At 38.2% G+C, this 23,539-nt stretch overlaps 1 protein-coding gene across 1 annotated transcript; it reads left to right on the top strand.

Moving 5' to 3' along the window:
* Positions 1–925: 925 nt before the first annotated feature.
* LOC137265642 (transmembrane protein 180-like) lies at positions 926–21,014 on the top strand. Its single transcript, XM_067801075.1, has 7 exons — positions 926–1,045; positions 13,546–14,297; positions 14,964–15,066; positions 16,143–16,239; positions 18,055–18,226; positions 19,226–19,419; positions 20,011–21,014. The coding sequence occupies exons 2-7, from the start codon at positions 13,594–13,596 to the stop codon at positions 20,244–20,246; spliced, it is 1,506 nt and encodes a 501-aa protein (XP_067657176.1). The 5' UTR covers positions 926–1,045; positions 13,546–13,593; the 3' UTR covers positions 20,247–21,014.
* Positions 21,015–23,539: the final 2,525 nt, after the last annotated feature.

The raw sequence follows: 23,539 nt of genomic DNA, 5'->3' as shown, positions 1-23,539 counted from the left end.
CCAGACAATTTCGTGCATCAGTGATTTTTTTATTATCTTTTTAGCCCCGAGACCCCATCAGTAAGACGACTTCGACCACAGGAATCATCCAGACGCGTATTTTCTCCCGAGTCAAGATTATCAACCAAATTAAATACTGTGTACCTCCCAAACTGTGTTAAAACGTATTTTCTCCCAAGGTGCATCAAAGGTTCTGTTAAAGGGAGCACTGAGCAAATAATTTCATGGAACAATCCCTCAAATATTCATGATCATAAACTGTTTTGGTTCACTAAGCTTGCATTGTTTATGAGCAGTGTAAAGAAATGTATTATTCACTTAATCGTATTCATGACCTAATAGGACGAGGAGCGCTCAGGCATTGCCTCTGGCATTTCGCGGAGCGTTTGCCATTGATTTCTTAAGCACAGGGAATAAGGACACGGAAGTGAAAATGAAAGAGATAAGAAAGTTAAGATAAATACAGATAACGTTGCACGAACGAACGGACGAACGAATGAATGAATGAAAAATATTAGGTCAGTCATTTACTGATCTACTTCATGACATCTTTAACGGCCAGAGCTGGTTAATACTGAAACCATAAAATACGTATAATCCGAACTCAAATTCACTTTTTCTCAGTTGTGATTGAGAACATCCCTTCCAAACCATATAAAGGTATTATATACAAATATAGAATATGTTAACATAATGTCTTTTAGAAAGTGGCCAAATGTAACTCGTATATGCAATTGCACTCTCTCTCAGTAAGAATATAGTATTAACCAATATACGATGATCATAATTCAAGCTAATGGTTTTGTATGGTGAAATAAAAATCGATAATTCCTTGTTATGTGCCGTGACGAATTGGAAATGAAACAAGGGGAATTAACTCTATTCATCGCAAACCCTAAAGGGAGGTAAACGCGTTGGGCGTGTCATTGAGTGAGGAAGCTGTGTTATCCAAATACGATCCACGAAGCATGGCTTGCGAACGATCTCATTCTCATGCTCTTTAACAGACGGGACCCGACGTGAGAGATGTCCTAAGAGCGGAGAGGTGTGTATATTTTTGTCACCGTCTAATAATGTCGATAAGACAAACTACAACGCCGGAAATATAACGTCTGCTTGCTCTGAATTCGACCGATGCAGTGATCGGACCGAAATTGTCAATCGGGGATGGATGTTTACCCAGTACATATATTGACTCTCTTGGTCATCTGTTCACACTGATGTACCAGGAGGTGTGATTATAACTGTATAAATGTAGATTTCATTCGATCGCAGTAGTATGAGGACAAGTAGAATCAATTTAGCGTCCGTATGGCAGACTGAACTGAAGTTTGAGTTTAGGATGTGACAAGTGACATTTAAGTTAATGAGCTGAATCCTGTATTTGTTGTGATGTTTTGCCTGACTTTAAGAATGTGAGAGTTATTTTTAAGTAACTTTGAGTTACAAAAGTAGGGAATGAGAGAACCCCATCAATTTTCATAGCCCCAGGTGATATGAGGGTCCTGTAAACATAGTGTAGACTAAAGTACTGAAATGGTATTGTACTAATTTGTAGTGCACATTCAGATAGTTACCTCAGAGCTTGGAATGAATCAGCCGTCATGTGGATAGTGGTTATGCCTGATAACTAGTCTTGTAGACAAATGCTCTGAATATGTAATTTTGATAGTAACAAAAAATCTTACTTAAAATGAAAAGGAGCCCTAGGGGGACTAGAGATTCAGAACCTGGGGAAATCCAGACTTGCGTCATTTAGAGCTTTAGCACTGCAGGGATTCTTAGGCTGTAGGGAAAATAAAATGGTTCAGAGACAATAAGACAGACTACTACTACTACCAGTCTGTTCACTAATCATATGAAGTTGCTGATGTCTTGACCGGTTGGTTGAATATTGAAAGCATTTTGCTGTGCTAAGCCACCAATCGTAATGCAATTTAGGGTACAAATTTCACAGGTCACAAAATATGTGTTGCACCTTTAATAGGCGACTACCTCTCTTGCTTTGATTGTGTTTTTGTCTTTAATAGGCGACTACCTCTCTTGCTTTGATTATGTTTTTGTCGGCTGCTATCATGCCACCAGTCAACGGAGAATTGACACCTGACCAAAGAAATCTAATTGTCGAGTTGAATCAATAAGGTCAGTCAAGCTGCAAAATTGTTAATTTGACATGTATAAACTTTAGAGTGATTAAGTTTGGTTTTATGCCTTACTCAGCAACATTCCAACTGTATGATGGCAGCCTGTAAATAATTGAGTCTGGACCAGACAATCCAGTGATTAACATCATGAGTATTGATCTGCGCAATTGGAAACTGATGACGTGTGTCAACCAAGCCATCGACCATGACTATCTGATCCGGCGATAGTCACCTCTTATGACAAGCATAGTCGCGTTTTATGGCAAGCATGGGTTGCAGAAGGCCTATTCTACCCCGGACCTTCACAGATCATATAAACCTTAGAACAATTCAGAAAACTTCAAAGCGTTTAAGGGAGCGTTCTTCAGTTAAGTTGTCACCAAGAAGTGGGTAGCCTCAAAAATTATCACCAAGAAGTAAACAAATTTTTTATCTTGTGGAAAAGAATCGTTGGCAAGCTCTTGGGGATTTGACAGCAAGGTACAACAATCGGGTACAGACTACAGTGTCTTCTCACACTGTTCACCTGGTGTATCGTAGACGTGTAAGCAAGAAAATCACAATTTCTCATGTTAATAGAGAGAAGAGATGCTGGTTTTGTTGGCCAAAATTGCACTGGGGACGACATAAGTGGCATAACATCATTCTTAGTGATGAGACACAAGTCCAGAATGGGAAAGACAGAAAAGTTCATTTATGGAGAAAGTTAGATGAGCGGTTGTGAACTGATTGTTTGGGGATTCGTGTCGGTCATGAACGGTCATTGTTTAGGGGTGTGTGTTGGCGTATGGTGTGGGAACATTAACTGTTGCTGATGGCAACGTGATAAGAACATTGACATTCTTGATAACTACTTGTGGCCTGTAGTTGCGAGGAATTTTGTCAACCACATTTGAACTTTCCAAGAAGACACTGCACCTTGTCATGTGTGCGTTCAGTGTAACCATTGACAAACCAGGGAAATCATATTCAAACTTTGCCCCACAAAGCCCAGATCTCAATGTTATTGAAAATGTGTTGAAAACTGTTACATATCAACTCAAGGTAAGATTAGTTTACATTAACCTGAGAGAAGGTCTCAACCATGTGGTGCATGACATTTGGACTGTGTTTAATCCCGGTTACATTCATCGTCTATATGACAGTTTGCCAAGATGACTCTGAGATGTCCTAAGAGCACAGGGTCATATCTCTAAGTTCTGAAAAATGAGCACAGGGTCATATCTCTAAGTTCTGAAAAATGAGGTCTATAAATAGCCGTGACATCACCAGTGTGAACAGACTTTTGACCACTGACTAATTATGCTAATTTTTGTGCCATATATCGAACGTGAGGCTGCTGTCTGGTTTACATTTTTATCCTGATGGAATTATACTTTCAAAGCTGCAACTAAGTGCTACGTCCAGGTCTTGGTCTGTATGTCTACTTCTCATGTACCCAGGGATTGGCATAGATAACTTTCACAATGTGCCTTTTTTAGGATTATTAGCCATTTTCTGAATTTAGAATGGTCCACTGCCCAGTGGTGTCAGTAGTGAACTTCACAATTTTAATGGTACATTTTTTATTCTAATGTGCTAAATGGCGCATGGCACCTGCCTTTCCCAATCCCTGTGTACCCATTTTAAACAGCTGGGTGGACTGACTGCAATGTGGAAGAAGTGCCTTGCCACAGTATGAGACGAAGGGATTCGAACCCAGGCCTTTGGCATGAGAGGCTAGCATGCTAATCACTACACCAGTGTACTCCACTACCCTTGATGCACTGTCAGCATGCTCCTGGTATTTTAGTGTGTCTTCCTGCATTTGGTATGTTGTTTTTTCCTGTGTCGATTCTGATCAGTAGTGACTTACTTGGTGGTTTGAAGGTTTGATTTTTAGTCTCTCCATGTTCAGTAGTTGCTTGACTTGGCTTAAGTTAAAATTGCTAATTCTGATACCGCGAACCAGTCACCACTCCACAAGTTTCCCCATTGCCTTAAACAGAGGCAACCTTAAACCTTACATTGAGGTTTAAATATGTATCATGCCACGTTGAGACATATTACAATAGGATTGGTTGGTTTGTTAGTATTTTAATGCCACACTTCGCAATATTTCAGCTATGTTGTGTTAGTCTGTAAGTAATAGAGTGTGGACCCGACAATCAACTGGTCAACAGCATGAGCATCAATCTACGCAACTGGCATATGATGTGTCAATCTACGTCAGTGAACTTGACCACCGGATCCCATAAGTGACCTCTTAAGACCAGCATGGGTTGCTGATGACTAGTTCTAACACAGAGTTTCATGAGCCCCAGCTATAGGAAGCAGAGACCTGTAAATATGAGTCACCCAGCTGCCAAAATCATCACTGCAGAGTTGTCTCCCTTGGAAATGCCAGCGGGTTCGAATTCATATGCATGTTTTGGACACACATCTTTGTGCTGGTAAAACCCTGTGTTGGGATGATATTTGAGTTTGGATTAGTCAGCGAATATATTGAAGATGTGGACTCCAGTCTGGGGCCCATTCATAATTTATGGTTAGGGTGGATGATGATTTTTATGGAGAATCATGTACAATGTGAATGTCCCCCTCCCCCAGTATCTGTGTACAAAACTGATGATCCCCCCTGCCTCCGCAGAACAAAAAGGGTGACCCCCCTAAAATCATCATCGTGATCTGAAATTGTAATAATAAAAGTGGTGACAATTTTACAAAGCGCATAGCTTTACGCTGTGAAGAGCATGTTTGTGAATTTTGTCAAATTTATTAGCTAGTTTATTTCATTCAAGTGTGTTGTACTGAAACAGCAAAATGCCAAATAATCGGAAATATGATTACTCCAATTGATAGTTATTTTTAATCCTACTTTTGATCAATTTATTATTATTTTCAATTATCGGAAAACCACTATTAGGAACATTTCTGAAAGATGTTGTAATGCCACTTTGTTTATATGCTTATATGCTTCCACACATGAAATAATGTATATCAATAAAACTATTAATAAGTACTTTTATGGTAGAAAAATGTCTTATCCAGGAAATTAGGAACATATTGTGTGGTATCCGTGCTTTAGGGTAAGACAGGGTAATAAATGTCAAGTCTAAAATTGATACAGGGACTGTATCAGGTCGCCATAAATCATTAGTTCAACCTTTTATAGATAACATTGATAAGAGCTCTAACAAGAAGAAATCAGCATTTTATCTACATTGACACCATTTTCTACACGCAAGGCATGGTGTTATAGAAACACTAACGCTTTATCATTACCAACCATTCAAGCACAAAATTTATGTTGTAATCTGATTAACAGAAGCTTTATACAGATTGTTATCAATTAATCAATGTAGTGAGCCCATTACTGATCTAATTGGCTGTGTGTAATAGTGTTTGCTCATCCTTTAGGGTCTCCTTCAGTGAGTGTATGTTGATTAGTTCTGTTCATGTAGCAGTGTGACATTATGACTGTAGTAATGTACTAGGTGACTGCCACACCTAGATGTCCTGGGGGTCTTCATGATGGCTGGTATTTAACTCAGCCTACATTACTGATAACTTGCCTGAAGCCTTTGTCTGATCAGTTCTTGTGGGTAAGATGGGTTTATCTGGGATTCCATCTAATTGCCTTTGAGGTTGATTGGGAGTAATGTATATTTGCTCAGTAAATAATTGATTTTCTTAGTTCCTTCTCAAGTAAATACTGTAGGTATTTAACTATATGATTAAACTTTGCTTTCAGTTCAGTAATCAGGAATGAAATGTAAGGATTAAGGCCACTTCAGTTTTGTCTTGTTTATTGTTCTTGTTGCAAGTACATGTCTATAAAACAGTAGTGTTTGTTATAACTGCAGCTAACAGAGTTTTGAACAGTTTAATTTCAAGTTTGGAATTCGGACTGACATTTGCTGTGTATTCAACAGCGGCCTTCAACTGTTCTGGATAAATGCTGCAATAGCTAAGGCTGTCATTTACCAAGGATACATACTGAGAGTTAATGGCTGCCTTCGAGTTGTCAAAGTTTGGAAGGGTGGGCTCCCCATGTGACAAGATAGTAGAGTTACAGGTATCACAGAGGCCATATGATAAAAAAAGAGTGATTGTAGTAATAAAGGCATTGATAGTATTATTCGCCATTCAGCAACAGTAAGTTAGTTTAGTTTTACACCGCATTCAGCAATATTGTAGCTATATGGCAGTGGTCTGTAAATAATTGAGTTGGGATCAGACAATCCAGTGATGAACAGCATGATCATCGATCTGCACAGTTGGGAACGGATGACATGTCTCATTTTTAAGTTCTTTGCTATCATATATCTAAATCTGTACCTTTCTAAGTGTTTCACTGTCCTTTGTCAACTGAATTTAAAACAAGTATATGACTTCCTTAATCATGCTGTGCCCTAAATATTTTGAAGTGATTATAAAAGTTAACTCGCTCACTCTATGATGTCAGTAGTCAAATTGTGGTGAGTAGACTCTGGTAGAGCAAACAAATGTGTTTGGGACATGTTTTAGATCAGTTTCATGGTCTCATTTATCAATGATTGTGTGTAGCAGGATATGGAAAGCATTTTATGTAACATATTATTCACATTCCATATGATATGAGTAAATGCAGAATTATGTGTCCTCAGCTCCGACTGAGCAGGGAATACACATAACACACAAAGGTGGTGCTCATATTTTACTACTCACATGATGTGAAAAAAATGTTCAGCAGTGTGTCGGCAGCTCAAACATAGAGCATGGGGTATGTAACATGCAAAGGTGGGTGACATGTTTTATAGCCCACATGATGTAAATAAATTTTCAACAATATGTCGGCAGCTCAAACAGTGTCTATTCTAGAACTGAAAATCTAGGGGGGATTTGTCTCCCCATTACAAAATAAGGAGGGGGGGATTTGGAAAATGTAGTGGGGAATACCTGTATTACCGTCTTTCAAAATAGTGTGGATGTACAAAAGTTATTGCAACCACCACCAGTGAAACTATTGCTCATTTCATTTTGGGTACAATAGTCACATATCATAGCACCAAGCTCATTTTGAGAGAGCCATGGCCTTTCTTGCAACCATTTTTTTCTGAAAAACACTTGTTTTTTATTTTTAGAGTCTGAGGGACCGGGGTCAGTCTCGGGGTTTTGCTCACCTTTCGATTCACCACACGTCTCCTAACAGATGTATCGGTCTGGGGAGACATGGCGGACACTGTTGCTTTCTCAGTGGTATTTTGTCCAAAAAGTCAGTTATTCTCATTCTTTTGCGTGGCATTATTCACGCCGAATTAACACAACCGTTGTAAATAAGAATTTCGTATTCGTATTTGTTGTCAAGTGATAATATTGCTTGAATTAGAAAATGAATCTAAAACGAACTGATGTTCTAAAAAAGATCGACGAAACTGTGTTTTTCAAGTGCTACACACAAGCACTATGTTTAGAGTTCATAGTCTAAGTTTCCCCAGTGCTGATAGTGGTTTTAACCAAGGGAGCTTACTCTGTTATGTTTACATGTTGTCACTTGAACTTGACTCTCAGTCTAAGTAAACTTAGTCTCAATGTATTTCGTTACACTCCACCACTGAGTCTAACTAAACCTAGTAGAAGGTCGTGTCAGGTAACATTTGAGCGACCAATGTCCGTCCAATCAAACGCGAGATGGTTAAATAGATTTAACCAACCAGACAACGGCTATTATTTAGGGATCGGAGGGACTTACAAAATATTCAGGTCACTGACACAGATCTCTCCACAAACAAAAGTCCACATATAACACAGTTATTTGACCAGCAGTATATACTCTTTTGGGTTTCTGTTGACATGGTTACCATTAGCTAATGTTTTCGCAAGATAACATCCTTGAATATTGCCAAAAACACTATTTTCAGTGACTGTTTACTCACTGTTGTCATGTACGCCATGTACCCGGAAGCGAGCGTATGCTAAATAGCATTCGGAATCGTTCGGGTACGGACCTTTTGAAATAAAAAGCTCAAAATGTATGTGCGAACATGCACATTCGCGATTTGGTAAGCTGTGTTCTGATTGGTCAATCTCAAAGGTTTCCGGACACGACCTCCCATTGGTTTTGTTAGACTCAGTAGTGGAGTGTAAAGAAAAGTACTGAGGATAAGTTTACTTAGACTGACTTGACTCTGTGGCCGACTCTGATTTAAAAAGTCATTCCTTATCAATATAAAGCTTTTTTCCTCATAATTTTTATGAGGCACGATTTGATCATTATTGGCATGAATCGCGCAATCGCGCGTCCTAGAATAGACAGTGCTCAAACATAGAACAAGGAATATATATAGAACACAAAGCTGGGTGACATATTTTACAGCCCACATGATATAAACAATGTTAAACAATATGTCAGCAGCTCAAGCAGGGAATATATGTAACAAACAAGGGGAAGGGGGTCATATTTTACAACTCTGTCTCATATGATGTAAAAAAATGTTCAACTGTGTGTCAGCACCTTGGACATAGAGCTGGGACTATATATCGTGCTGCCTCTAGCGTGGTGTTAGTGGGAATTTGTAAGTCATGTATGTCAGTTCGGATGTTGGCCCAGGTAGACAGTGGTTGTAGAAATAAATGGTAGTTCTGAGATAGGTAGAGTGGCAGACACTTTATCAAACTTCATGTACTAAAGGTGTTTGCATCAATGGGATTTCTTTTAGACCGATAGACTTTCACGGATAGCTTGCATGTTTCCTGTAGTGTAGAGTTATGTGTATGCCCTTTTCTATGATCTTTGTTCATGCATTGAAGTTTTTTGCAAAGTTCATATGCCTTATTGGCAAGCTTGCCTCTGAATTGTTTCAAGAGAACAGGTAGATCGCTTTGGATTGTTATTTTCCATTTGCGAAGAATAGAATTGTTTTTATAAACTGCATTCATCACTGACTGTCAGTCAAACATGGTGACAAATTTTGCCACAATCGGTTTTGGCATTTGTGAGGTTCTAGGGTTGGTACTCTGTCTTGGCAGATGATGCACATTCACCATCTGCATGTTGTCAACATCCGTTAAGCCAAGTGTTATGCAAAGTTCACGAAATTCTTTGTATGCATCTTTGTCATCTGGGATTCCATAGACTAAAAGGTTTGTCTTGCGGAAATGTGTCTCTTAGATTAAAAGATGTCTGCTCATATCTTCATGTAGATTAGTGATTTCCTTTTGGAAGTGATCGATTTCTGAACTGTTTGCATTTATAGCGTCCGAATTATACTCTGCTGTACGAACAATTTCATCTGTTTTGACAAGTTCACTTCACATTTAATAGAGACAAGTTTGTCGGTTAGCTTGTTTGTTGGTTCAGCGAATCAGTGCTAAATTGTTTTAACTCACATGTGAGGGTAGGCATATTCACTTCAGTCACCTGGCCTTCAGTCGATTCACTCTCCATTTCAATTGTTTTACTCCTGGTTTGTAAAACTTCATTCAAATTTGACTTTTGAGGAGAAGGCTGACCAGTTTGGATGACTTTTGATTTGCTATTTTTCTTCCCACCTGGCATTGTTTACTGATGTTTGTAGATTTTGTCGGGAGAATGTGAGACCACGTCTTCAGTAGTTAATTAGCACATCGGAAGGTTAGGCTTGACTTTCTTAAAGTCAGTCATATTAGAATCAATTGCGATACCACAGAAGGAAGATAAGATTACAGCAGTAACTCATGTGTCTGCATACCCAAACAAATAGACCCTTTGGAGATACTGCCAGTCAGATTGTGGAATGATTAATTCTCGTCAAGCCCACATTATGCTAACTGAAAGGAGGCCAGGTAATGACATGCTTTTTTTTGAGAGTTTAATGTCAGCAGCTTTGTAAATTATTTTTTGCCAATCACTGTTATTCTGTGTTTGTGATGCATTGGCATTTATGTTTGACATTCATGTAAAACAGTATAAAATTTCAAATGACTTTCTCATTACCCCAGTGTTGAAGGGCGAAATGTTTTCAGTGTCTTGATACTTGATGCATCTGTCACATTACAGAACACATCTTTCACATGAATACAGAATACCATTCAGAATGTAGGCAAATGTAATATTTTTCTCAGTAAGATAGAGATCCTAGTCCTATTTGTTTGTGATGTCGGGGTAGCCAAGTGGTTGAAGCATTTGCTTGTTCACCAGAAAGTCAGGTTCAATTCCCAAAATGGGCACAAGGTATGAGGCATTTTCATGGTTACCATCTGCTGTGAAATTGTTGGAATGTTGTTAAAAGTGGTATAAAATATCATTCAATCACTCACCTTGGGAGGTTAAGCTCATCTGGGATTTGAACCCATACCCTTGTAATGAGGCACCTAATTGTCAGCGTACAAATATAACATATTTTACAGTTTTATCAACTGGCAATTATGGGTATTATACATAGCCACCATTGAACTTATGTTTTTGCTCTTTGAAGATATCATATCTTAAACAAACTTCAACTAATTCAGATGTGCTGGCAAAGTCAACATGATCTGATCATAGTGTTGACAGAAGTGATATTATTACTTCCTGCTACATCGCCATGATGATCATGATCCCAATGTCAAGGTCGCCTCTACATGTTATAGACACACAGCTGATCGATTTACTGTGTTTACATACGGCATGTGTCTGACCTGTAACTAGCGTATTTAGTGGTTTGTAAAGTCTGACTTACCCAACATATTGATTACTTGTAGGTCTGATGGAAAGGTCTTGTTTCACTTTCAGCTGATTATTTGTCTAATGATGAGATAATTAGACTTATTATGGGCATAACATTGAGATGTCTACATGATATGGGTGAGTGGAATTTTCTGATGATGTGTTTTGTGCAAGCTAGTATCAGTTGAAGTAAGTCTTTTGGTGGTGTACATGTGATGCTTTGCTGTAGTTTTAGAAATACATATTGAAGATGAGAACTATGAACAAGGTATGACTATGGACTATATTTCAAACAGTGCAAAATAATAATTGTTCACTCACTTTTATATTAATTGAATGAATTTCTCTATTTCTACATTTATTATTGATGCAAATGTTTAACTTGCACTTTGTAATGTCATGACAGTGCCCTCTTAATGAAATTGACAAGTCTTTATATATCATGATATATTGGTAATAACTGTATTATGCTAAACAAGATATAGGTTTGATTTCATCATGAGGATAAATTTGGGAATCATTATCAAATTTGTATGATGTAAAATGTTTGTGAAAAGGTTCTTCTATCACTGCTGAGTGAGTAATTAAGTATTGACTAAATAAGCCGATACATCAAGAGTTGTACTTGTATATAATGGAAAATGTTGAGAATGGCACCTTGGGGCTTGATTTGTCTGCTTCAGGAATCAACAGAGTTGAAAGCTTTCACAATATTTAGCCATTTTATAGTTGATAGGTAAATTGTACATAACATTCAACAAAGACCTATAGTTGTGTTCATTTCTTGTTATGGCTGTTTATTGGGAAATAACTTGTATTGCAACATATGGCGATACTGGCTTCCATACTGTGATTTATATGGCTGTATATTGGGAGCATCAGTGTTTGACAGTGAGTGACACTGATTGTAAATGCAGATCTTATTTCCTCCATACTAAGGCCTCAACAATAATTGATGGTTCTGATCGCTCAATATAAAAAATCAGTTTGCTAGTTATTGATTGTTATATTTTATACAATATACACTGCACAGACTTTCATTCCCTTCATAATTGACAAAATGTTGTACTCTACAGGGGTACATGAAAATCTGAATGTATTTGAACTTAATCCATAGGGATTATGACAAGCCTTTGTGTTATAATGTTTTTTAACACTAGTATTTAGTAATGTTTGGCAATATGACAATTACTCCATGAGAAAAGACCCAGGTTTGTGTTTTGTGATTAAATTAACATTTAACAGAAAAGTTAATGAAAAACTATCAATGACTCAATAAAGATATTGATAATCATTAAAACATTTGCCTTCAATGATTTTTCAAATTATCAATATTTTTAACCAGCCCTTGTTTGACACTGGCCTTAGTTCTAGACGTGAATTCCTAATTCAGAATCTACTGCAAAAACAGCAGTGTTATCAGATCCTTGAATGAGTGAGTCAGTCTAAGTAAACTTATCCTCAGTACTTTTCGTTGCACTCCACTGCTGAGTCTAACAAAACCTTATGGGAGGTCGCAGCTTACCAAATCACGAAAGTGCACATTCGCACATACCTTTTGAACATTTTATCTTGAAAAGGTTCGTACCCGAAAGTTTCTGAATGCTATTTAGCGTATGCTCACTTCCGTATGATGCACACGTGTACATACAACCCTGACAACGGTGAGTAAACAGTCGCTGAAATTAGTGTTTTGACGATATTTAAGGATGTTATCTTGTGGAAATATTAGCTAATGGTAACCATGTTACCAGAAACCCCAAAGCATATATACTGGCGGTCAAATAACTGTGTTATTTGCAGATTTTTGTTTGTGGAGAGATCTGTGTCAGTGACCTGAATATTTTTAAATTCCCTCCGATCCCTAAATAGTAGTTGTTGTCTGATTGGTTAAGTCCATTCAAGCGATTCGTGTTTGATTGGACAGACATTGATCGCTGAAAGGTTACCTGGCGCAACCTTCTACTAGGTTTTGTTGGACTGAATGGTGGAGTGTAACGAAATAAACTGAGACTAAGTTTACTTAGATTGATGAGTGAGTGAGTTTAGTTTTACGCCGCACTCAGCAATATTTCAGCCATATGGTGGAGGTCTGTAAATAATCGAGTCTGGACCACACAATCCAGTGACCAACAACATGAGCATTGATCTGCGCAACTGGGAACTGATGACGTGTCAACCAAGTCAGCAAGCCTTACCACCCGATCCCGTTAGTCGCATCTTACGACAAGCGTGGTCACTATCAGGTCTTTGAATGGCATTAAGAGTTGATACACATAAGGAAGAGAGTTTTTATGGATGTCCACTTCATTAATTATGGTATAGAAGTTGACATCCATCTATCCATCCATCCATCCATCCATCCATGATAAGGGCAGACCAATTGTATTTCTTATTTTATGGTTCTGCCTCTTGTTTGAAGAATAAGAAAAAAAATTCCCCTTTCAAAAAATAAAATCATAATGTGTATATTGGCCAGAAATGAAGCTTACAAGAAAATATTTTTTAGATTGTTTTTTGCCACATATACACTTCATAAATTGCCCAAAGTAAAATATTTTAAGTATTTAGAAGGAATACTACTTTGATTGGTGATTTTTTAAAAAGTTTTTCCCCACTCCTGCCTTTAGGTTATCAGAGGACACAAATCCATAAAACAAGAAATAAAATTGGTCTCGCTGAATAGATTATTACCAGTAATACTTTATTGTTTAGGAAATATGTAATGTTCACATGCTTCACATCATTTTCTAGGTCCCCGTCTTGGAGGTCAGCATCACTGACAGGGTGACTGTACTGTGGATGTTCTTCAAATACTCAGCGTCTTTTCTGAAAAGGCCAATCATGGGCATCCAGATACCAACAGACGTCTGCTATGGATCCATGGCTTTCTTCATGGCAATACTCCATAATATCTTTCTCCTATACCATGTTGACATGTTCGTCTCCGTCTACAAGATCGACAAATACTCTTTCTGGGTGGGCGAGGGCGTTTTCCTCGTGTGGAACTCTCTAAACGATCCCTTATTTGGATGGCTTAGTGATCGAAAGTATTTGAATAATTCAGGAAAAACATCACAGTATGAAATCGTCATGAGAAGATTCAGCGCTTTACAAATCAATGGTCCACTCTTTGCATTATCATTTTTAGCGTTTTGGATCCCTTGGGCCTATCCCTGGCTTCAGTTTGTAGTGTGTTTGTGCCTTTATGATGGTTTCCTGACTATGTTGGACTTACATCATTCCGCCCTTCTAGCCGATCTGTCTGTCTCGGCTGATATTCGGACCAGTTTAAACTTTAAATGCTCAGTTTTTTCTGCAATGGGATCAGCATCCGTGTTTATGTCCTACGCCTTTTGGAATAAGGATGACTTATCATCTTTTCGAAAGTTTTGTGGTATACTGGCTGTTATGTCATTTGTGGGTTTTTTGTTAAGCTCAAGTCTATTGAAAAAATATTTTCTGAAAAAACACAAGGAGGATGAAGAGGATGTGTCAAAGGAAAGGTGAGTTGTCGTGTTTTTAGTTTCTGTATTTTAGTTCTGTATTTTATGTTTATGTGCCATTATTTTGAGTGAGTGAGGAAGTTTGGTCTTGTGTTGCCTCTAGCTGTATTCCAACATTATCACAGCAGGGAACACAGGAAATTGGCTTCACGCTTTGTAGCTATGTAATAAAATATATATTTTACATATTTTAACCATGTTGACAGTGTTAGTGTGTCACAATAATGACTAGTTACAACATTACGGTCAAATTACATGTTCTAGCTATTATGCTGCCTGGCTTTAATATGCTCTGCATATCTCATTTTGAACAATAACATCCAAACTGACATGAAAAAGAATATAGTCGGTGCTGGTGATCATGAATAACATTTCATAAAAGGACACAGTTGGATTTACCAAATATGTGAGCGAATCATAACAGCCTTAGCATGTTTAGTCAAACAGTGTATGATAGAGTGCTTAAAATGGGCGATATGTCAGAAAGTCAAGGACAAGGGCGAAAGATCCAAGGCTAATTGAACTCTCAATGATCCATGTCAGATTGTTATTTTCCCGCCAAGAAAGACAGGTGGTTTGGACAGATAAAGAATATATCAGAACTCAGACCCTGGTTCTGTCAGAAAAGGAGGAGTTTAATAGGTAAATTGTAAATTTGTCTTGCAGCAAAGACTTTGACCTTCCACAAGGTGCATCCACCAGGTCCTTCATATCCCAGCTTCTTTCACAGAAAAACTTTTTATGGTTTGCTGCAATGAATTTAATACAGGTAAGCAGTGTTTTGTGAGTGAGTGAGTGAGTGAGGTTTAATTCCGCATTCAGTAATATTCTGGCAATTTCATGAGCATGAACTTGATTTTCTCTGTATGAGAAAATCTGTATTTAGTCACAATATGTTTGAAATATTGTGTATATTGCCTAAATTTTAATACTCACTCACTCACTCACTCACTCAATCACTTACTACACTATTAAACAGAATTTGAGCACCAAAATGTTTTTCATTTTCTTATGATACAAAAAGGAACATTTTAGACATGTTTAATGTCATGAATATTTGCAAAGTCAGTTAAACAAATGTGCCCTGTCATCTCCCACAGCCATGATGGATTGGTTGTATGACAGGTCATCAGGAGGGCTTCAAGTTTATGCAGCCATGACAGACTCGTTCAAATTTATACTCTCCCGGAGGCCAAATCCAAGCAGCACCTACTTATTATCAAGATGTCTGGAGGAATTTAGATAACACATGCTAGGCTTAGGAGTATTCATCAGGCTGTAAGGAATACAGTATGAGGCCTACATGTCATGGATAGAGGAAAACAAATACATATTTTTATTCATGGATATGTTATGTTAATTATCAAGAAATTAAAATAATCAATGTCATTAAACTGCTTAGCTTGAATGATGTTGTGAGTGATACATATTGTAAAGCATCATGAGAATGCCATTTTGTATAATGGACCTGTGAAGGTTTAGGGTAGGATAGGTCTTCAACAACCCATGCTTGCCACAAAAGGTGACTTTGCTTGTCGTAAGGGGTGACCAACAGGATTGGGTGGTCACACTCGCTGTCTTAGTTGACACATGTCATCAGGTCCTGATCGTGCAGATTGATGCTTATGATGTTGATCACTGGATTGTCAGGTCCAGACTACTATTTACAGACTGCCACCATATAGCTGGAATATTGCTGAGTGGGGTAAAGCTAAACTCACTCACTATTATATAATGACAGTAATGTAAGAGGTCTTGACAAAATGATACAAGTTACATGGTTTCTCACTCACTCACTCACTCACTCACTCACTCACTCACTCACTCACTCACCTAATGTTTCAGGTTTTTCACTGTCACTTCAACAGCAACTTCTTTCCCCTGTTCCTGGAGAATCTGCTGGGAGATGCCATCAGTCCAAGCACAGGCTCGTTTCTCATAGGTGAGATTACGATTATGATTTCAATAGAAAAGCATGTACAAACCCTCCCTTCCCATATTTCTATCCCCACCGGAAGCGGGGGATTTTGTATTTGGCTCTCTCCGTCTGTACGAAGTGGAATATCTTAAGAACTGTCGATTGGATTCTTGGTACCAAGATGCATCACAGTTTAAGAAAGGTCCCAGACAGGTTTGGGGACCTTGACCTTCATTTCAAGGACATAAGGAGACTTTTTTGTTTTATCCTTGTCAGCAAGATACCTCAAGAACCATTTACTGGATTTTCTTCCTATTCAGGGCCCAGTTTATTTTTGTGACCTTCACGTAATTTTCAAGGTCATGGTGATACTTTGATGATTTCAGCATGTTAAGCTGCATGTTAAGCTTGTCAGTGACATACTGCAAGAACAGTTCACTGGATTTTCTCCATATACTTTCAAGACTTCCCATGAATGTTTTTCAATAAGTGTTTTCTTTATTGATATTTTTGCATATTTCATACACCATGACATTCATGTCAAGGTCAAAGTCAGTCTTGGAAGGATTTCTGTGTTTGAACAACTACAGAGCAAGATATCAAGAGGGGTTGACTCAGGTCATATGTTTGTTTACATTTAATGTCATCTTAAATCCTGACCTTCACTTTCATTCCTTTTTAAGTATGATTTGATCATTTGCGCCAGGGGAATATGTCACTTTAGTGACAATGCTTGATATATATATATATATTTTTTTTTTTCTGTGATTTGAGCATATTTTTTTTATTTTTGTTTTAACAAGCAGCAAGAATCACAAGTGGAACTAGTCTGCCTAATATGAAGTATTATTAATTTTCTCTCTTAATCTGGATATGGAATATAATAGGAGTGACAGTTTTCCGGATTGGGATTTGGGATAAGAATACTCTGACATTCCATATAGCAACTAATGCTTGTAGTTACAGGTGACTAAAAGCTTAGGGACTTCTTCATGTATCAAAGTTTGTTGATGGATACTCACTCCTTTGCTCCAGGCATGAATGTTAATGTCTCATAATGTTGTTAAAAGATGGGACTTTTTACTCCGCTCGAAGCTCAGCATTTGGGGATGTCTGAGTGGGAAGTTCATGTTAAATTACACCATGGTGTCTTCTAGTAGCACATAGAGACACTATGTTTGTAAGGAGGGGTAAAACCGTACGCTTTTGCTATGGTACGGTAGGTACTGCTCTACAAGGCCTTCAATATGCGAGGTTACTTTCAGGAAAATAGCCTTGGTCTTGCAAAGCGTTGCATAGTTTGTGGCAAAATGATTCTGGTTCTTGACATCTCAGGACAGGTTTTAAAAGGTTAATAAAATGAAGGCACAAAAACTGAAAATACCAAATTTTTGGACAGCATCATGGCATAAGATAAAATTCTGGAGTTCTGCTGATACTGCAGTAGACCGTTGCACTCCTATTAACTAGCGTTATGTGGCTGATAAAAGTCTGGAGTAAAACAAGCCGGCAATTACATATGCATTTCTGTAATATCTGCAGTAAACCTGAAGTTGAATGCAATGTCTTCTCATTCATTCCTGATCTTTTTCATTATTACGGTGGTGTAATACAGGAAATGTAAGACACTTTATAGGTGACAACTTCTCATACAGTTGTCAAGCAAGAGAGGGTCTCCTGCTTGCTGATGGGATAAGAATCTATGTTGAATCTTAATATGATCAAGATGTTATCATCGATATAGTATCATGCTGTTCTCATTCTCTCCCCATTACCATGAAATATGGAGCAAACATGCCCAATCACAGAGAGTGCAATAGGTGCTTCTTTTTGTCACAGGTATCTCGTTTGTTGCTCCTCATATCAACAACCTGTACTTCCTACAGCTGTGTCGGAGGTTTGGCGTGTACTCTGTCATCTACTTCCTGTTTGTTGTGAAGCTCACTCTGAGTGTCATCATGTTCCTGGTGGGATCGGCACAGATATGGCTGTTGTGTGTCTTTATTGCAAGGTAAGTTGCCCTTCCACCATCATTCATACTCAAGGATTGGAGCCATAAGTTGTATCTGATAGATTTACTGACCACTGGTTCAAAAGAGTTGATATTATAACTTGTCTATTCTTTTGAACGTTTTTAGATCGATGTTCGTGTTGTTGATCACTGGATTTTCTGATCCAGATTTTGATTCTTTACATCCAGCAGAAAATTGGTACCCAGTGGAATAAGTCGTGTGACTATATTCCTTCAGCACCCCACAGGCAGCCATGGTTATCTGGGGTAATAATGAACTGTGTGCTTGCATGCCGTATAAAAAACTAAACACACTTACTTTTGGACTTTGAGTTTTACCAGTATTGCAGATGAATGGTACAGTGGAAGGGTAATTTCAAAAGAGCAACTGAGTATCCTGAATGAATTACAGAGCAATCTGTAGACAAAAAAATGAATGTCTTGTCCAGGAGTGAATGGTGATGTCTTACCTGAGCTTTATACAGCGAAAAACCTGAGTTTGAAAAAAATGGTTTATATGAAATATGAGGCCAAATTAAAAAAAAAAAAAAATTAGGGTAGGTAAGTAGGATTTTAAGTTATTTGGGGCATTTTTCTTAGAAGTAATTTGTTTATTCAATCAAGCTTGAGGCGATCATGTTGATGTTCTCTATAAGAATGATCAATGTCCATAGGTGCCGGGAACAAACTTGGTGTGCTTATTTTATTCATACTGGTTATAGAAGACGGCGTCGGCACCAGAATTCAAGAGTGGGTCATGTAATCGGAACCTCAAAGAAATACCTGATAGTTTGAAAACTGTAAAATCTCCTCCCAATCACAATTTGGTTTTTCTCTTAGATCTTGTAACTTTTCTTGTACCCTTTATATGATTGCTACGAGAAAACCTACAAGAATTTAGGCTCGTAAGAGCTTTGTGAAACGGGCCCCGGACTTGATATGGCTGGAATGCTGTTGGCTTACAATAGACACAATTCACTTTCTGACATCTGTTTGTAGTAACCGGGTGTTCACTGAGGGCACCTGTCGGCTGCTGAACCTGGTAATTAGTGACCTGGTGGATGAAGACTATGTCATCCATGATCGACGCCAGCCAGTTTCAGCACTCATGTTTGGCACAGCTGCACTGGTGTCCAAGCCAGGGCAGACGTTGGCCCCACTCATAGGAACACTGATTCTCAGTATGCAGACAGGTAGGAAACACCACTTGAGGAAAAATGTTTCAAATATTCAATAACAGTTTCTAAAGAAACAAGTTTAAGTGTTTTTTCAGGAAACCTGATTTGGTGGAGTAGCATAATGGCTATTATTTCTTTCGAAACTCCAAAAACTAGGCCGATTCCCCACATGCATGTGTGAAACCTATTTCTGGTGCCCCCTGCTATATGATATTTCAGGAATGAACCTTAGAGGTGGGATAGAACAATGCTCACTAACCTGCAGATATTCATGTGCTGTTGTGGCATATGCAAGCTTGGAACACAACACTTTCTAACCAGCATGTTTTCGAGACATTAAATTTTGAACAATAAAGGAGAGTTATGAAATATCATGAATTCAAGCTTTAGCTCTAACTGGACCTACATGTGCTTTCATTTTGTTTTTGTTTCGAATGTGTGCACCCTGTGTGTGTATTTTGTCCACCGTCATGACTAAGTTGATATCATAGGATGAAGGCTCAACCTCATCTGGTCCATACATGAATGTACTTAGGGACATACACAAATGCCATGCCTCATTATTATTTTGTTATTTATTTATTGTTTATTTCTTTTTCCACCCAGGTCATGACATATTCCAGTCAGGCAAAGAAGGGGGCTCCATCAAACTGAGTTATAATGACATGGACACTAGCACCAGGGCCATTCATCGTGAGGGCTGCTTCCATCTCCTTGTCTACGTCCCTATCATCTGTGCGGCACTGCAGCTGCTTGTGTGGACACAGTTTTCTCTCCACGGACGTCGTCTTGCGCAGATCAAGTCTGCCAGAGAAGGAGCTTTCAGTGGCTCTCATGTGTAGAGGGAAGGTGTAATGCATTGTGATGTACTGTTTAGGGAGTGTTCATTGTGGAGGGAATGTTTGTTGTGGAGGGAGGGTTTAGTGTGTGGTGGGAGGGTTCAGTTTGTATATACAGATAGAAATTTTAAAAACTTCAACAAACCAATCAAAATGTTTGTTCAACTACGCATACCTAAAGATACTTCTTTGTAATGTTTTTGCATGTATTTATTTTTGTTTCTCATCTAAAACAATCATACCATATAAATAGCATTAGTCCAACTGTCTCCATGAAAAGTCCCAGGAGTCTTAAATATACCCCCATTCAAGCCATTACAAAGTCGTCCAGTTTTATGCCAGCATCTACTGAATTGACTGTATTTTATGTCATGCCATTTTATGCTTGGATGGAATGAAACACAGGAACTGTCCTTCCTCGAAGGGAGTAGAGCTGTGATTTTACATAGTAAAAATATCTTGCCAATACTAGTGATCAGATAAGTCAATGAAATAACAAAGACGAGCAGATGTGGCCCTTTCATTGTTTGCAGAGGGAGAAAATGTTCTTTGTCAATGTAGGTGTATATAAAAAATCAATGATATGTACAGATATCACCATTCACCAACACATGGTTGAGCACAATAAGGTGCTTGATACGCATTTATCTGTATGAATTCCTATTTTAATATCTTATCAATTCATATTTTGATGTCATATTGTTTCATTCATTGAATCATTCATTTTTAATTTATTCAATTATTTAAATAATAAAGTAGGACCAGAATCAAGACATTTACTGAGCATGGAGGTGTGGACCTCCAGTTTTATGGAAGGGAGTGGATGTTCTTTGCCTGCTTTTGTGCACCTTTGACGATATAAGTCAATGTAAGACAGTGAGACTTGTTTAAGGTATACATGGAGAGGTGATGGTGTAGCCCAGTGGTAAGGCGTTGGCCCATCATGTCGAAGACCCAGGTTCAACTCCCCACATGGATAAAATGTGTGAAGCCCATTTTCGGTGTTCCCTGCTGTGATATTGTTGGAATATTGCTAAAAGTGGCATTAAGCTAATGTCACTCAGTCACTCCTATGTAGGGGGTCAGATCTTGATGCAGAGAGATATCATATCAGAGTAGACTACAGTGGAAGCTGTGGAAACCGTCATCTGTCCAATCCCACAAGTTGTTGACATAAAATCTCAGTCCCGTCTGCAACTTGTTCATTTATCATCAGCTCTGCAATCCGGCACGGTGTCTTAACTGGATTATTTCCTCAGTCCCGATGAGTGCTGGTTTAGTCGGCTTCACAGTATCTGATTTGGAGGAGATTGGAGAAAAACAGTGTTGAAATCATATTTGCAGGGCCAGTGTTGAAATGTGACTGAAACACGACAATGACCAAGAGCAGATTGAAATTATACCCTTGAATGACATCATTCTACCATTTTGACCATTTTCATATTGACTAATATGTTTCATAGCTGTCTCCTTGATGTTTCATAGTTAAACAATGAGCAGCCTTTACTTAAGAGCCATGGATGTTAAGTAAATATGTGTTGGTTGTGTGTACTTCAAGGGAGGTAACTCTTGATGCACATCTTACTCTTCCCTTCCAGAGCATCCATGGTTGATACTGTCTGTATTAATGATTATGATAGTCAGAATTTTCGTTTTTGTAACCAGTGTTTGCACTTTTGCAGAAAACTGGTGTATATGACATACAAATTATCTCAAATACAGAGTGAATTTAGAAGCTTGCATCATTGTTGAGGCAATGCTGTAGGGCCTTTACATTGCATTGTCTAACTTTTCAAAGCTAAATGTTTTTGAGTTAACTGCTCAGTGCTGATTAAATACCTAACCTGCCTTACCTTGTGTCATTGTTAAACAGTCACAATTTATGTCTTGATGATAATACCAAACTGAAGCTGACTCCCGAAAAATGTCCCAAGACTCCTTCACATGACACAAGGGAGTGATGATGACTTCTAAATTTTTATGCCTATTGCAAACACTGGTTTGGAACACTGTAGAAGTTCACTTTGGAGTAAGGTTTGCATTTGATTCTTTAGTATTGTTAAAATATATGTTATGTTGCAAATTTTGTCAATTCTAATGAAGTTAATTCATCTTTGGTGGTGTGAAGACCTGAACTTGATGTAAGCAGGAAATGATTTTGATTTTGTATTGAAGCTTTCTGTCCTTCATCATGCTGCTGCAAGTGTCTGTGCATTCTTGGCGACTGTTCATAATGTAAGGCAGGGGGAGCAATGACGATTTTAAGGAGTTGCATGTACAAAGTGAATGACAAAATTGATGACTTCCTCCTACCTCCCCAGAACGAAATGGGTGACCCCTCTTAAAATCATAAACATCACTCCCATTATTCATGAACGGTCCCTTGGTGTCTGTGTAATTACTGATCGTTTTAAAAAATATGTAGAAGTAATACAGATACCCTTGATCTTGTAAATAGTGTCCTCATACCAAAGACTGGAGAATTTGGACAAGGAATGATGCATGCAATGTGTTCAGGATATGGAATCTTTTGACAATTTCTTGTAGTATTAGGTCAGAATATGTATATATATACTTTCCTTGAAATAAGTAGTTCACCCTTGCGGTGGTTGAAACTGAAAGTGCAGCCTGACAATGACATATTTTTTCATACCACTGATGGGTGCTTGGCAGCCTATTTGTTAAGGCAGCCTGAAGATTTAGGTTCATTTCCCTACCAGGGTACTATGTGTGACTGCCATTTCTGGTGTTTCCATCCATGATGATTTGGAAATATTGCTAAAAGCAGTGTGAAACCCCACTCACTCATTCAATCATACCAAAAATATTTATACTCTCTCTTCACGTGTATAAACTCAGGGTTAAGATAATGTCTGCATAATTTCCAAATTTCTGCTTTCAGAGCAGTCCATGGCACTGTTCAGCCATGGTAAAACTGGTAAAATTTTGGGCTTGAAACACAGTAGACATTTGCCATAATGGTTGATGTCAGAGGTGTTCATGAAGTGTCTTTCTCACAATTTGTGAGAAAAGCAAATCTTTGGCAACATGTTTATCTTAGGATGCTAAAATTTTTAGTAGGCCAGTAAGTGTCCTTATCATGCCTCAGCCTTTGAAAGGGCTCATTTGAAACTGTGTCAATATATCTTGAAATACCTGTCATGCACATTGCTGATGGTCATCTTGTGGTCATCATAATGATCAGTGTCTTCATACGGATCATATATTTGTACAGAGGCATTTTCCTTCTGTGATCAATGATCAGCTGACTAGCAGATCATGTCTGCTTAGATGAA

This window comes from Haliotis asinina, chromosome 15 (genome assembly GCF_037392515.1).
Source record: "Haliotis asinina isolate JCU_RB_2024 chromosome 15, JCU_Hal_asi_v2, whole genome shotgun sequence".
NCBI lineage: Eukaryota > Metazoa > Mollusca > Gastropoda > Lepetellida > Haliotidae > Haliotis > Haliotis asinina.
Note: the sequence above shows the minus strand (reverse complement) of the source record. Positions and strands in the feature narration are given on the sequence as shown.

Bases quoted from the DNA above. Each gene is read 5' to 3' on its own strand.
- LOC137265642 (XM_067801075.1), top strand. From the start codon at position 13,594: ATGTTCTTCAAATACTCAGCGTCTTTTCTGAAAAGGCCAATCATGGGC. The intron at 15,067-16,142 runs GTAAGCAGTGTT...CTAATGTTTCAG, and splicing joins CTGCAATGAATTTAATACAG to GTTTTTCACTGTCACTTCAA. The intron at 18,227-19,225 runs GTAAGTTGCCCT...ATCTGTTTGTAG, and splicing joins TTGTGTGTCTTTATTGCAAG to TAACCGGGTGTTCACTGAGG.